Source organism: Phalangium opilio, unplaced genomic scaffold (genome assembly GCF_054372755.1).
Source record: "Phalangium opilio isolate 3A_F unplaced genomic scaffold, DU_Popi_V2 ptg000045l_1, whole genome shotgun sequence".
Taxonomy (NCBI): Eukaryota; Metazoa; Arthropoda; class Arachnida; order Opiliones; family Phalangiidae; genus Phalangium; species Phalangium opilio.
In genome coordinates, this window is record NW_028324168.1 from 5,095,682 (window position 1) to 5,109,446 (window position 13,765).

Below are 13,765 nucleotides of genomic sequence, written 5' to 3' on the forward strand. Positions count from 1 at the left end.
TTGGGGAATTACTATTGTTTCCCAACGTTGAATTAACATTGTGTATTTATCCGCTTCCAACTATGCCTATTTTGTCAATTTAGGGTGGATTTCAAATAATTGTAAAAGTGATAATATGTTTTTGTTTCGGGCAAGTTTCAACATTAAAGGGACTGTAAAGTAGCTATCGGCGGGCGGGTAAAAATGATTTGATATACGTCACTAGGCACCACGTGACAACCAGAAGACTCCACTTAGTCCTTGTTTTTCGCGAGATTGCAGCGCCAATTCCCCGAAGTACATACTTGTTTTCGAAATAAAACGAACTAAGCTTCTTTGAACCTCTCCTCTCCTTAGTCACGTGACTCTGACGTATAATTTTTACCCACCCGCCGATACCCTCTTTACAGTCCCTTTTATAACGACGCGAATCTATATAAATGGTCTCTTCAGTTTGGAATATATATTTTAGACGTTTACTAGAACCGCTATTAACATGTCGATTCTTGCGGTTGCTAGTGTCTCGAAGGAAAGCCGGACCACTCTGTGGTTTTTATATGGTTGCGCTACCATGGTACGTCTACTGAAATTTCTAAACCTAATTAGTAATTTTTAATTAAATCGTAATGTATTTACTAATTAATTATTTAGGGGTTTTCCCTGCTTACCCTTATATTATCGACATCCGTAATTCACGCTGTCCATGAGGTCATGGAAGGCCTCGAGCAATTACACTTCTTGGCTTGGGCCTATCTAGGAGTTTCCATATTCAATATTTGCTGTGTCGTAATACATTACTGCTCATATACCAGCAAAAACACCTATGTCACTTGTTTTGTAAGATTACAAAGGTTTAAGGGTAAGGTGATATAATAGTTATTAAGTAACTATATGGTATTTTTAGAACATACTTATCGAATGTATCTTGGCGTATTCCTCCGCTACACTGGGAATTGGTTACTTTTATGACGCAATATATATATGCGTGGGTTTTACTCGTTTCATTAATTACATTTGTACAGGGTATTTTAGAACCGAAGTACAGTGAGATATGATAGTTATGTGGGACACCAATTTTGAGTTGGAGATGTAGCAACGTCTATGACATTTTGACACAAGGGTCGACATTTACGGGTTATGATAAGAGTGTTTTACCAATGGCCCCTTAAATTATAAGTGAAAAACTCGGGGTTCATACCAACCTGGAAAATTCAAGGGAATAAATAGTTGACAAAAAACTCAGGGAAATTTAGAATTTTTAGTAAAATTCAGAGAAATATGTGAGGTTTGAATAAGTTTGTTCTGACCCCTTTCGTTACGGGTAAAAACACCTGGAAAACTCTGGGAAATATATATGGGAAAAACACCTGGAAAACTCTGGGAAATATATATGGGAAAAACACCTGGAAAACTCTGGGAAATATATATGGGTAAAAACACCTGGAAAACTCTGGGAAATATATATGGGTAAAAACAGCTCGAAAACTCTGGGAAATATTTGGGAAAAAACCTGGAATACTATGGGAAATATATGGGAAAAAAGCTGGAAAACTCTTTGAAATATATATGGGAAAAACCTGGAAAACTCTGGGAAATATTTATGGGAAAAACCTGGGAAGCTCAGGGAAATAGGTTTTCCAAAAGTTGTATGAACCTTTAAACTGAAAGACGATGCTAATTTAATTAAGCGGCCATCTATAAAAACACTCTAATCACGAATTATAAACATGTTAAAGAAGTTACTTAAAATTGATTTCCCATAGATCCATCCCACTGAACATTACCCTTTGTTGAACACCCTGTATTATACTGGGGGCGTAATTGGACTTGTATTTTACGCGTCACAGAAATCCCCACCGAAATCAACACCTCCAGAATCAGATTTCTATGAGGCCTGCAAGTCGTACCGAAATTTGGAAACATGCGCGCTTCTCATGGTTTTTCTTTTCCCCACTTACGTATGTTTCTTACTTCCAAAAAAAACCTAAGTGTTTTCCATTGTAGAATTGGTTTCGTTTCTTCTTTCCCAGCTAAGTATTTGGCCCAATTAAAACACGAATATTGAAATTGAAACCCAATGGCAATAAGATATTGTATTATCTTCTTGTTTACTCAAAATAACTTCAATATTCTTGTAAATACGAAACAAACGCTTTGTCATGTGCCTGATAAAGAAAAGCTAGCCCTTAAAGAGAAATCTGTTGAAGAAATAGCAATAGCGTTTTTGAATCGTGAGAAAGTCCAAATTTCAAAAGTTGTTTTTGATTTCGTAGATGTTAGGATTGGTAGGAATGGGTGTTCGACTGCACATGCAGGTTAAAGAATCAAACCTCGATGTTAAAATAAAGGTCAACGAAAGGAGCCGTTTGCTGATTAACGACCGTTAATTAACGGATTTTAATTCGAGCTATTTTTGGAAATATTTTTTTTTTAAGTTTTACCAAAATAAAGTTTTTGTTATATGTTGCAACTATTCTTTATTAACTTCAGTGGTTCTTTGAGATTCTGATATTAGTTTAAGTATTTCATAAAATTAAAGATATGTCTTGGAAAACGTTACTTTGGAAAGGCAATGCTTTTAAAATAATTATCTTTTAATAGGAAATCGAAAAAAGTAGATAATAAAAAAAAATAATAATAAAGAATTTAGGCCAACTAATTATAAATAAAAATGTCACGTGGAGTTGCGACAATTCGTCTATTACGGCATCCGACGCCATCAGTTTTAATACCATCGTGGTCACCGACTTAGCAGCTCTCTTTTGGGGTGTATTTAATTTCTGTATTTAATTTTAAGTCAGTAAAGTTAATTTTTACATTATGTGCCGCAATATTATCGGACATCCACAAAGAAAGCTTCTTTTCACTATGGCTATTTTGAGTTTAACTTCATTGGTTCGTTATTTTCTGAAATTAGTTTATATATATAAATATTTAACAGTTAAATTAAGCCAATTTTGTCTCTGAAAGATTTTTGCAGTTATTTCATTGTCACTGAGTGGAATTATTTTGAACAAATCTATGGTCACACCCGTTTTCATGCACCATTTGGGGATCTCAACTCAGATCGTGGCTTCGGCCTCTGTCGCCTCGATTGTAGTTGTATTGTTAAATTTATGGAACGCCCTTTGTAAATCGAATAAACGTAGCTGGTTTTTTATGGTAATACTTAATGATATATAACATAAGTTCATAAGATATATTCCATGATAAGTTTGTCACTGGTTACAAACTGGAGCTTGTCATGAAGTGACCTAGGTCATAGATTCTCGTAAAGCGATTCCTGGTGAGCCGCTATTAAAGACTAAATAGGAAGGTGGAAGTCCTGCAAAAGCGAGTGTCGATAATCAATTCTCGAACTAGCTCGAGCTGTAAGTCTCTCAGTAGCATTACGAAGTCATACTTATCATGGAACATAACTTATAAACTTATGATATACGTAGTGTAGTATCAACGTCATGAATTTTAATTGCTTAGAGTACGATGACGCAACTTTTCATGGCGTTTTACGGAATTTGCATTGGTGTCACTGCAATAGTGGTCTACATTACCTCGTGTCCCGTAAATATAACGCCATGACCTTTTAACCCCCCATACCTTTCCTCGCAATCTAATTAAGTAATTGCAGAGCACGGAGGTTGCAATTCGAATGAATTACCCTTGGATACTTAATGAAATTGACAATTCCATGAAAAAGTGCGCTTCTTTATACGGAGAATTGCCAATTTGCGCCGCGTTGCTGATTATTGATGGAATTTTTCACGTATGAAGTTGAATATATCTTAATTAATTTTTAAATTCTCTTAATTTTATATTATGGTTTTAATTACTCTATAGGGGCTATGCTTTGTAGTTGCGTTGGTATTATTTTTTAATTTGGAGATTGGTGTTGTTCGGTCAACCAATGAGGATTCCGAATTTTCGGAGACATCCGAATCGGTTGCCCAAACTGTTCCACTTCATCGTGATAGTCCACCCCCTTTTATTGTTGGAATTTAATTCAGTTTAAAATAAATCATAGATAATTTAATTACTTTTTTTTAACGAAATAAATAAATTACTTGCCTTCATTATGTAGATTTAAAAACTTGGGTTTTTTTAAGTGTGATAATCGTAATAAACTAATGAAGTGTTATTTACAAAATTCATTATACTTATTTGATGAAAAAACCAAAGTTTTTATTTAAATTGTTTAACATTTATGTAAATTGAGGGATACTAAATATAGAGGTTAGGGTATGTCAAAATGCATAGGGAGTTCTATGCGGCTATTGTGATGATGTCAATATAGTCTATCACCAAGGGTGGGCTTCGACTAATTGACATTTTCTCCCTCTGAGAGAGATCTTATTATTAGTTAAAAAACCTATTCACAGATATATATAACCTCGTGATTTCTAGTATTAAATTTTATTTAACAAATCATAATTATCATGTGCGGTAACGACAGTTCAGACGAATTCGATCCTGATTCCCCTTTTAGTCGTCGACGTCTTAATAGGCCCGAGCCCTCTAAACTTCCCGAATTCGGTTGGATTGGCATATGGGTACTCATATTATCTTTCTCGGAATTGGTATGTTAGGTTTTGTTATGAATCTCATGCACCTTCTAAATAATTACATTGGAATAATATAACGTGAACCGCATGCATGCAGGTCTGTGGAATTACTGTCTTCGCAATAACGTTACACGTCACGGTTTTACCTGACCTAGGGAAATATTTCTTACCATTAAGGTACTTGACTCTCGCGTGCCTCCTGAACCCAGCCTTGATTTTAATTAGTTGCATTATCTCTTTGATCGCCGTCTGTCGAATGACTCTGATTGCCCTTGCCATTGTGAGTTTCGACTGGCTATAGGCCTACAAACGTGGTACTTGTTATCTAACGTTTTGTTAACGTATAGAATACGACCGCCCAAGTGTGTCTGGTTATTTCTTCGGCCGGCATTGGTGTCGCAACGAGTCATTTTTACTTTCAATTGTGTCTGGTATGTTATACCTTCCGTCACAAGTACCTATTTAATGGTCTTAGGTACAGCTAACCTCTAGTCCCATTTTAAGATCACTTCCAACGTATCCGTGTTTCGAATATGGTTTCTTCTTAGTGTTTTTATTTATTGGTTACGTAATATTTCAGTATCCGGGTCTCAACTTCACTTCTAGAACTTATCACAAAATTTGTGGTTATTACGATGAATTTACCATAGCTTATGCCACGATTACGATACTAACTAGTCTTCTCTACATGGCGAGTCTTATGATGTCCTGTTGCTTAAGCAGGACGGTTAAGCGCCGTCTTCGGTCCATCGACCGTCATTCCTTACTTTCCCGTAGACGCCGATACGAGCGAACAAGAATACTGGCGACGCACTACGAAGGACAAGGCCGATCTCGTCGACTTTCGCATTCGTTAGTTCTTGGACCAGCGTTTCATCATCCGTCACCTAGAGGAACTGGTGACCTTCAGGAAATACTTCGTTCTCAGTCTGTTGATGAAACCGTTGACGTTGTTGAGGACGTTGCTCAAGGACAAATGCCAGAAACATTTAAGGAACAGGAACCAGAGGATACCGAGGAGATTACAAAAGAATTACCCAACGACTGATAATTTGTTTTTGATTTTATTAAACACGTTTATTTTTCTATTTCACTTTTAATTAGAATAAAAAATTTATTTTTCAAAGTTAAGTTCTTAGAAAAAATGCTTGGTTGTAATTTTTGAGTTCAAATGAATTAATTTACACATCAAAATAGGCGATAAATTTCAACTCCTAAGCCTAATTGTTTTCCTTATACTTGACTTTTAATAAAACCCAGTACCAAAATAAAACTTCAAAGAAAAAACCTTTTACGTAAATCTATAGCTGCATCTTTTCAATTCTTGCAAGATGGTAATCGGTTTAATGTAAATGATTGATCAGTGATATCCCCGAAGGAAATAGGGCCACGAGATTCTTAACGGTAATTGTCTTTTCGAAATTGCCGGCTCTATGTGTCGTTAATTTTGCAAGCCCCGTCTCGAGTCATTAGAAGAGTAATTAATCTTTGGAAATGCACTTAATTAAACACGGCGGGAGCCTGTAACGATGCTAGTGGCCGAAGAGAACAAACCCCCGCGAAGTTTTCGATGCCCTTTTTATCAGGGACACGGGGACATTAGCTTTCGTTGAACATATTTTGAGAATGTACTGGTCTGTACACCCTTAATTCTTTTTGATAAAGTTTTTTTTCTCCTCTCTACAAACTGCTTTTTCCCAACCAACCCTTATGATTTTGGTGGTGTAGTTTACAAGCTTGATGATGATGCTAAGGGTGATAGGGCATAAAGGCTTAAGGGTGATACCAGATTGAAATTTTACTCCTCAGCGATTTTAATAATGGGGGAAATTTAGATGAAGGGCCGGAATTTAACTTGTAAGTGGTTAATGAACCGTGAAGTTATGATAGCGACACGTAATGTTGCCGTTTAATTACAATATTGTATTCGTATAATTATACAATTTACGACGTTTTAATCTAGGCTAGGGATAATTAAGAGAGACGTCGAAAGGTTACAAAAGTCTCAAAATATTACAGGAATGTTTTTAAGAAGTTCTTCTAATGATAGACCTCAAATTGACGTTCAGTTTTTTTTAAATGAATAAAAAAATTATTTATAAAAATCATAATATTAAACTATCGTATGATGTGACGTCATCTTACCTATTATTTATTCCTTTCCAACATTTAATTTTCTTCAGTTTAGTTTCATATTAAGCTTTCGCGAGGTTCATTTCGGGAGCATATTTGTTAAAGTTAGTTATTTAAAATTTTAGTAATGAGTTTCGAAGACCGCGAAACGTTCTGGGCTGCGTTGCTAATTGGCATCAGCGTTATTAACTGGGTAATTAAAAAAAATTAATATCAAATTTTTCAAAAATTAGTAATAATCCCCGAAAATTATTCAAATAGTTAATTTCCGTGGTCATATTGGGTCTTTCTGTGGGTACCGTTCAAAACACTGTTTTCACACTGGGTGTCTGGTCCTTTTTGGAACCATTATGGGACATCGCTTGCTCGGACATTGCCGCGGCTGCATTTATATTCGTTGCTTCCCTAGCTACTTGCGTCACAGTGGCGTACCGTACCAAGCCCTTGATGCTTATTGTACGTTAACCCTAATTACTTAGCTTAATTTTAAAATTAGTAAACTTCCTAAGAAACTTCTTATAGAACATATGGGGTTCAGGTATTCTGCTATTCTTTACCATGGCCCTTGGTATCTCAACTTTAGTAATAGCAGATGAGAAAAACCCTGCTTTGAGAGTGTTGACAGTACTAGTTTGCCTTGTAAGTAATTTATTTATTTAATTAGCTTATTTGAACTAATTGGGCGGGTAATTGTTAAGAGTACTTGGGGTGCCAGTAATGGTACTTTCTCGTATAATCCTGGAACCCATGACTGGGTTGAAAGCGCCGCAGATGTTGATACCCTCGCTTCTCTGACTCGATTGGTACCATTTGGACTAGATATCTTTAAATGGAAAGTGGTACCTAAGAGTTACGAGGATTGCGACTATTTCAATGACCTTATGACCCCGTGTGGTGCCCTGCTTATAGTCGTCGGTATAATCTATGTAAGCATGGCTAAATATCTTTTATTGAACCCCCCCCCCTCCTCTAATTTTAATTCTTTTTATTATTATTAATCGATCAGATTTTTAAAGTGATTGTTGGATATAAATTATATACCAAAATTGGCAAAGAAATGGCAAGACTGAATTCTAGGTTTAATAATGACGCGAAACTTGTAGCGTAGTAATCCCATTAATTAATTTATTTATAAATACCAATTTAAATACTTCATTCCAAAATTAAGTCATCTTTATTTTTCGAAATATCTTCCAAAATCCAAATTAAAATTAGCAACTTTATTAATTTTTCGATGATAAAATAATGATATATTTACGTTATAAAATAGTATTAATAAAACGTCGTGATAAAAAATAACCTGAGTTACTTTCAAAATTGCTATGAAACAAAATATAAGTAACAACCCTGTAATGAAAAAAAATTCAACATCTCCTTTTCGCTTGCAATATTTGAGGGTTCGTTTGTTGTTCTTTAAAAATATGTTGATATTTTTTATTGATAATCTTTGTCACCGCTTCGAATTGAAAAGAATAGACAAAGTGAGAAAACTAAAGAAGTAATCTGAAATATACCAGTTTGAAATTAAGGTTATTTAATTTTCCATAAATTAATTGAGATATTTTATAATTATTTAATTACCTGAACCAATGATAAACCTAAAGCTATTCCACCCAACATGGCTCCTTTGCGTTCTAACCACATACGTAACATCTCAGAACATCCCTGTTTTAAAATGAACAACATTTATTTATTAAGACTTTGAGTGTTCTACATGATCAGTGTATGGGTAACAATTGCTTACATGGTAGAAAAGGTTATTGGTCCTTTGGTCATGACACGATTCTGGTGTCCTCTCACCAACCTTCTTGTAATCATCCTTGTCAATGGATCCACAGCAATGAAGCTATAGAACGTCAATAATTAGTATCTCCAATTAACATTAATCCTAACAATCAAGTTACATGTAGTTGCAAGATGTCCAAAAATCGCCTAGATTGCCAATCAGTCCTGATCTTTTCCACGTGCGTCATGATATGATACCGGACGTGTTCCTCCAACTGTAATACTTGATAATTAACTATAACTTAAAAGTAAGGAATTTTTCCGTCTTACCTTGTCACCGCTTGCAATTTTCCAAACCAGGCCAGCAGCGGTGAATTCCAAAATGACCATTATAATCAACAAAACGATGTACTGTCCGTAAAAAAACACGTGTCTCTCTCAATTACTTGTTTCCTCGTTGGTAATTAAAGTAATGTACTTACGGTTAATAGCATACAAGGGCTGTCGGTGGCTGCGCCGCAACATCCCAAGAACCCAATGATCAGTAGAATAGCCCCTATTGTTATTACCATGTAACAGGCTTGATAGTATTGGTCAATTGGTAACTTGTCCGAAAATTCCCAAAAGTTTTGGTCAGATCGGACCCATATTCCCAATGACATAAGGGCGCCACCCATACACTGTAATTTTTAAATATCATTATGGTTGAACTTGATTATGTAAGTTAAATTTTTTGTTGTAATTCTTTTCAAATTTTGTTGTTGTAAGAATTTACGATAAGTCTCAGAAAAAAATTAGATAAGATAACAGTGTTAGCTCGGGCCATAGTTAACTAGCGTGGGAGTCATTAGAGTGACTCAGTGTACCGCTATAATATGTTTAAATTAATTAAATTAACTATAATAGTTAATAATTAAACGTAGTTCTTTATGGGTTTTAAAGTAAAACTTTCCCAAATATAATTTATCTCGAATTTCTTATGGAATAGTTAGTTTTTGATCCCAAAGTTTTAATTTTCATAGTTTATTTAACGCTAACGCCAAGTTAATTATCATTGACTTAATAGTAATTAACAAAATTAATATAATTATTTGTGTTTATATAAATCGTCACTCAAGATGCGTTAATTTAATTTAATTTAAGTTATTTATCAAGAACAAAGGCCTAAGCTAAGGACAACGCCTATTACGGGGGAAACCATGTAACGAACTTTTGAAAAAACACAGTTTTGATAGTAAAACATCATTTAAGGTAACTTACCCATATTATAAAATTAAAAGTGAAGAGGATATATTTCATACATGCTAAGGCGGTATCCATGATTGCTTTTTTACTCCTATAATTAACACCTTTTTAATTAAATTTTTGCCTTAATTTTCCCGAGTTTTGTCCTGAATTCCTTTCTCGATGTAGCTAGCGTTCCTCGAGTACCTGCACCTTTATCCTTATCAGGCCAAGTATTCGATGAAACCAACCAAGTTAAGGTATCAAAGTCCGGAGAAGTTTTTCACCCGACGTCTTATCTTATCTAATATACTTCAACAACGGTTTGTTGCCTCTAGTTACCTGATTTCCGTCTTGGCGAGGCTCATTTACGTGTGCAATCATTAGGTGGTGAAGTAATTGTTGGGAAAGGAATATATTCTGCAGGTAAACTTCATGGGTTTCGAGTCAGAATAGGCTTAGATATTGCAACACTCCTGGAAGTGTTGGTATCTTTTAAGTATAGATCCATAACAATCTTTGTCCATTCGGTATCTCTAATACCAGGGATAGATTTAATTTTATAAGTAGGAATGGAGAACAGAGTAATCTGGGCGCGCGTCAAAGTCCCGGACCCCCTTCTAAGGGACGGGACGGAGGGGTATGAAAGAAGAGGCGGGTCATAGCGACAGAGGTAAAAAGGAATTACGTATTTTTCACCGTCATCAAAACGTAGCTTAAGTGAGCCAATAAGATAATTTAAACTTTTCGTTACGTGTTAGAGGGAGGGGTCGTTACTGGGCTATGAGTCGGACTGAAGTAAATAATAACCGTTCTCCATTCCAGTTTCTAAAATGAAATCTATCCCTGCTAAGCCCCAATATGTCATCATGACCTTCAATCAAAAGTCATATAAGACCTTCGAACTCTTGTCGTTAAAGTGCAACTTAGACTATATCCGTCCTTTCTAACAATATGATCAAAGTTATACGAAGTCATTTCCGGAACATTTTAACCTTAGGGCTTATACATGCACGACAATTGGTTTACGTGACATTTGGTCGAAATTGGTTCGTTCCAGTTTCAAGTACCTCTCTCTATATATATTTCCCGAAAATGGGTATTATTTGCCAAATCTGACACTTACGTTACAGGGTGTTTCTGATAAGTCTGCATCCATAAATTAATAGGGGTTGATGTTCTTTGGAAAATCAATTTTGAGTCGAAAATGTTCTATACTTCTATCACCATTTTGTTTGCCCCTAAGGGGCACTGTTTTCGAGTTAAGATTGCATAGAGAGTATTTTACGAATGGCCCCCTTAATAAATTTAATTAAGAAACTGATTTAGACAATGATTTCTAATTTAATTAAGGGGTCATCCCTAAAACACTCTTGAAAATCATAACTCGAAAACAGTGTCCTTTAGTGCAATCAAAATGTCATAGATAGAAGTTGCATTTTCGACTCAAAATTGATTTCCCAAAGAACATCCCCCTTAATTTATGGATGCAGACTTATCAGAAACACCCTGTATATCGGTGGTATGATTTTGCGCCAAATCATTTCATTTAATCTCGTATAGACGCACGTGGTTTTATGCTGACGACATTCGTCCAAGATTCACTTTTCACTTTTCTCGCGCCATAAGTTATAATCCGAAATTCTAAAGACTTTGAGTTTGAGCTGGGCTGTTACGGTACTTGGGACGGTGTTCTTTTGCCAGTTACCCAAGTTACAACCAAACGTGACTTAACTCCCCAAATTCTCGTTTAAAGCAGGTGCTGGCAAATACGTGCTAAGAAAGTTAGAATTACACGCGCTTTAGGATTTTGTTACGCGATAGACGTATTTGACCTATCTTAGATTTTGTTGAAATATTTTACCTTATTGTAACTTTGACAAAGGGGGCATTGAAATAGCGCGAGTTTAAGGTCAAAATGGTGCATAAATATTTACAGACAACATTCTTTATTGCAAGGAAAAAATGAATCTGTTAAATGTAAAATTTTAGTTTTTGTTTAAAGTGGAGATGAATCAACACGATAAGACTGGTTTTCGTAATTTCATAAGATATGTTGTTTAGTTTAACATACATTACGTTACATTCTCCCTTTACTTCTTGTAAGATAAAGCTACCCATTTCCTATATAAAAACTGGTTTCTCTATAGATATAACTTTTGCTTTTTCGTAACAGGAGAAAGTTTCCCAATTTTTCCGCCAACTCGGGTCAACCATTGACGGGAGAGATCACGGGCTATTACGCCATCACTATTCCATTACATAACTTGTTCTTCTGGGTTGGGGGAGGCTTTTCTATGTCTCGCTTGCCGCCAAAACTGGATATATTTTATCAACTAAGCTCTTTTTACCTTACCAGGTGGTAAAAAATACCTTTAGGAAGCAATGACACACCGCCAATTTCTTGTTACCTTAGCTCCGGTCTATGTAAATTTTGTATCAATACCTGTGATTAAGGTGATTTAGTGGGACCCATAATGGGCGTCCTTACGTGGTGGGTTGGTTGGCTTTTCCTAAGGGCAGCTTTTAAAGGTTGGAACTTGGGACTGGGAGTCCGCGGGGTACTCGAAAAGCACTTTAGTAGATTGTTAAGCGTCTAGTACTGTACTGCTTGCTACGAGTCCCCCTCCTTGCAAAAGTATTTCATTAAAAATGAATTAGCTCCCCCGCTAGTCCCGGCCGGCTGTAGCTTCAAACTCCTGGCATTTCATCTCGTAAGCCTTGTTGAATCGCTGTCTCGTTCTCGAAACACTTTACCAAAAAGAGCACCGTTGGAAATTCAGCCTAATGTTTAGTGAAATAGATGTACAGGGGAAAAATACGTTGTTAGTCTTTGACGCTATAATAGCATCAAGTCTTTTGGAATTTTACGACCCGGTTTTGTCAGTTTTGTATCGCCTGAATTTGAAACAATGAAGTTGAAGGCCTGATTGGGCTTCAATAATAGGATAGCGGGTTATTTTTACAATAACCTTTTATCTCTGTTGGTTCAACTTGAAATAATGAATACTTAATAATCGAGTTGATTGATTTAATGACAAAATTAAATTACCCCTTTTTACAAGCTTTTGTTTAGTTATAGTGACATATTTTCCGGGAACCTTTTCACTCTGTTCTTTCTATATTTACCGATCCCGAAATTTATTCAACAAGAACCCAAATAACATCTGAGAACAACTGTTGAGAAGTTGGCTAACCTACCTTTCGACATAAACAAAGGGGGTAGGCAACCCTCAGAATCGGGACGCACAATTTTGTTTATGCATTGCCATCCGTTTCTGCGGCGCACTCTCATGATAAAAGAAGACTACAGCGCAGGCGCCAAAAAACGAAATGGAAGGCAAAGTTTTACCCCCGTGTCATTCCCCGGACTATTCCCTGTTCCATTATGGATTCAAGCCATATTTACAAGAAGACTTTTAGTAAGTTCTCGAGACTTAGATGAGTAAGGTATAGTTGGATGCATGACTGCTTCCACGGAATTTCTAAGCTCGCTGGTGCGGACGCGATAATGAGGAGGTGCGAAGGAAACTCGTGACCCCGGGGCTCGCTAGCTCTAACCTACGAAGACTCTTCGCGTCATTAATCCACCTGGGCTAATTATTGCAGGCTTAAGTGATGGTGATATCATTCCACGAGCCCAAGCAGCGTACACCTTTTCCTTATTAGACCCAGAGGCAACTAACTAACTAGCGTGCGACGTTTCTTCGGAATTGTTTTGGCCAGCCTAGCTGGAAGACTAAGGCTTTAAGGGTTAGGGTTAATATTTCATCCGGGTTTTCTCAATTTCATCTTCATTCCTCCTTTCAATCTTATGCCTCGGTTCAAATCGTTTTCCGGGACGAATTCCACCCAATTTGAGCTCTGAACGCCCGCAGGGTTATCTTTGGGTTTATTCCCTCATCACGTACGCTTCGGTTGGTACTCGGGTAACACCTTTCTCTTTCTCTCTCTCTGATCCTTCATATTTCTAAGCCTTCTTAAGGCTAAGGTTAAGAGAACCTACCTCCGCCGGAGATGCGGTGTTAAGCCTTTTTACCTCTCCGTGTGACGTAGTCCAGGAGAGGTTCTGTAACGGCCGTGTCTGTCTGTCTGTCTGTGTGTGTGTCTGTCTGTCTGTGTGTGTCTGTCTGTCTGTCTGTCCG

The 13,765-nt window shown here is 36.5% G+C and overlaps 4 protein-coding genes across 5 annotated transcripts; 3 read left to right on the top strand and 1 right to left on the bottom strand.

The window, feature by feature from the left end:
- The first annotated feature begins 286 nt into the window (after window positions 1-286).
- On the top strand, window positions 287-3,984 carry LOC149676972 (uncharacterized). 2 transcript variants are annotated; one of them, XM_089837909.1, is made up of 6 exons: window positions 287-553; window positions 631-838; window positions 2,960-3,141; window positions 3,457-3,540; window positions 3,608-3,742; window positions 3,817-3,984. In XM_089837909.1, the coding sequence occupies exons 1-6, from the start codon at window positions 476-478 to the stop codon at window positions 3,976-3,978; spliced, it is 849 nt and encodes a 282-aa protein (XP_089694035.1). In that variant the 5' UTR covers window positions 287-475; the 3' UTR covers window positions 3,979-3,984. The 2 variants fall into 2 exon arrangements, with proteins under 2 accessions (XP_089694035.1, XP_089694036.1); XM_089837910.1 differs by lacking the exons at window positions 2,960-3,141; window positions 3,457-3,540; window positions 3,608-3,742; window positions 3,817-3,984 and adding exons at window positions 884-964; window positions 1,827-1,937; window positions 2,253-2,449 and having other exon boundaries at window positions 395-553; window positions 631-816.
- A 414-nt stretch (window positions 3,985-4,398) lies between these two features.
- Window positions 4,399-6,205, top strand: LOC149676973 (uncharacterized). Its single transcript, XM_089837907.1, has 4 exons — window positions 4,399-4,553; window positions 4,636-4,818; window positions 4,886-4,969; window positions 5,119-6,205. Exons 1-4 carry the CDS (start codon window positions 4,413-4,415, stop codon window positions 5,584-5,586), a joined length of 876 nt encoding a protein of 291 aa, XP_089694033.1. The 5' UTR covers window positions 4,399-4,412; the 3' UTR covers window positions 5,587-6,205.
- A 537-nt stretch (window positions 6,206-6,742) lies between these two features.
- LOC149676974 (uncharacterized) lies at window positions 6,743-7,896 on the top strand. Its single transcript, XM_089838509.1, has 5 exons — window positions 6,743-6,864; window positions 6,933-7,127; window positions 7,194-7,310; window positions 7,370-7,597; window positions 7,678-7,896. The coding sequence occupies exons 1-5, from the start codon at window positions 6,799-6,801 to the stop codon at window positions 7,777-7,779; spliced, it is 708 nt and encodes a 235-aa protein (XP_089694635.1). The 5' UTR covers window positions 6,743-6,798; the 3' UTR covers window positions 7,780-7,896.
- Window positions 7,820-9,846, bottom strand: LOC149676975 (tetraspanin-9-like). Its single transcript, XM_089838510.1, has 7 exons — window positions 9,657-9,846; window positions 8,879-9,076; window positions 8,727-8,807; window positions 8,576-8,671; window positions 8,416-8,517; window positions 8,253-8,336; window positions 7,820-8,174 (listed from the first exon to the last, which is right to left on the bottom strand). The coding sequence occupies exons 1-7, from the start codon at window positions 9,714-9,716 to the stop codon at window positions 8,106-8,108; spliced, it is 690 nt and encodes a 229-aa protein (XP_089694636.1). The 5' UTR covers window positions 9,717-9,846; the 3' UTR covers window positions 7,820-8,105.
- Between the last annotated feature and the right edge of the window lie 3,919 nt (window positions 9,847-13,765).

What these genes read in the sequence shown, in the direction of transcription:
- LOC149676973 (XM_089837907.1), top strand. Translation starts at nt 4,413, where the DNA reads ATGTGCGGTAACGACAGTTCAGACGAATTCGATCCTGATTCCCCTTTT. An exon ending in TATTATCTTTCTCGGAATTG is followed by an intron (nt 4,554 to 4,635) that starts GTATGTTAGGTT and finishes GCATGCATGCAG; the next exon opens with GTCTGTGGAATTACTGTCTT. An exon ending in CTCTGATTGCCCTTGCCATT is followed by an intron (nt 4,819 to 4,885) that starts GTGAGTTTCGAC and finishes GTTAACGTATAG; the next exon opens with AATACGACCGCCCAAGTGTG.
- LOC149676975 (XM_089838510.1), bottom strand. Translation starts at nt 9,716, where the DNA reads ATGGATACCGCCTTAGCATGTATGAAATATATCCTCTTCACTTTTAAT. An exon ending in AAATTGCAAGCGGTGACAAG is followed by an intron (nt 8,672 to 8,726) that starts GTAAGACGGAAA and finishes CAAGTATTACAG; the next exon opens with TTGGAGGAACACGTCCGGTA. An exon ending in CCAATAACCTTTTCTACCAT is followed by an intron (nt 8,337 to 8,415) that starts GTAAGCAATTGT and finishes ATTTTAAAACAG; the next exon opens with GGATGTTCTGAGATGTTACG.
- LOC149676974 (XM_089838509.1), top strand. Translation starts at nt 6,799, where the DNA reads ATGAGTTTCGAAGACCGCGAAACGTTCTGGGCTGCGTTGCTAATTGGC. An exon ending in TGACAGTACTAGTTTGCCTT is followed by an intron (nt 7,311 to 7,369) that starts GTAAGTAATTTA and finishes GTAATTGTTAAG; the next exon opens with AGTACTTGGGGTGCCAGTAA. An exon ending in TAGTCGTCGGTATAATCTAT is followed by an intron (nt 7,598 to 7,677) that starts GTAAGCATGGCT and finishes TTAATCGATCAG; the next exon opens with ATTTTTAAAGTGATTGTTGG.
- LOC149676972 (XM_089837909.1), top strand. Translation starts at nt 476, where the DNA reads ATGTCGATTCTTGCGGTTGCTAGTGTCTCGAAGGAAAGCCGGACCACT. An exon ending in AAGATTACAAAGGTTTAAGG is followed by an intron (nt 839 to 2,959) that starts GTAAGGTGATAT and finishes AGATTTTTGCAG; the next exon opens with TTATTTCATTGTCACTGAGT. An exon ending in AACGTAGCTGGTTTTTTATG is followed by an intron (nt 3,142 to 3,456) that starts GTAATACTTAAT and finishes TTAATTGCTTAG; the next exon opens with AGTACGATGACGCAACTTTT.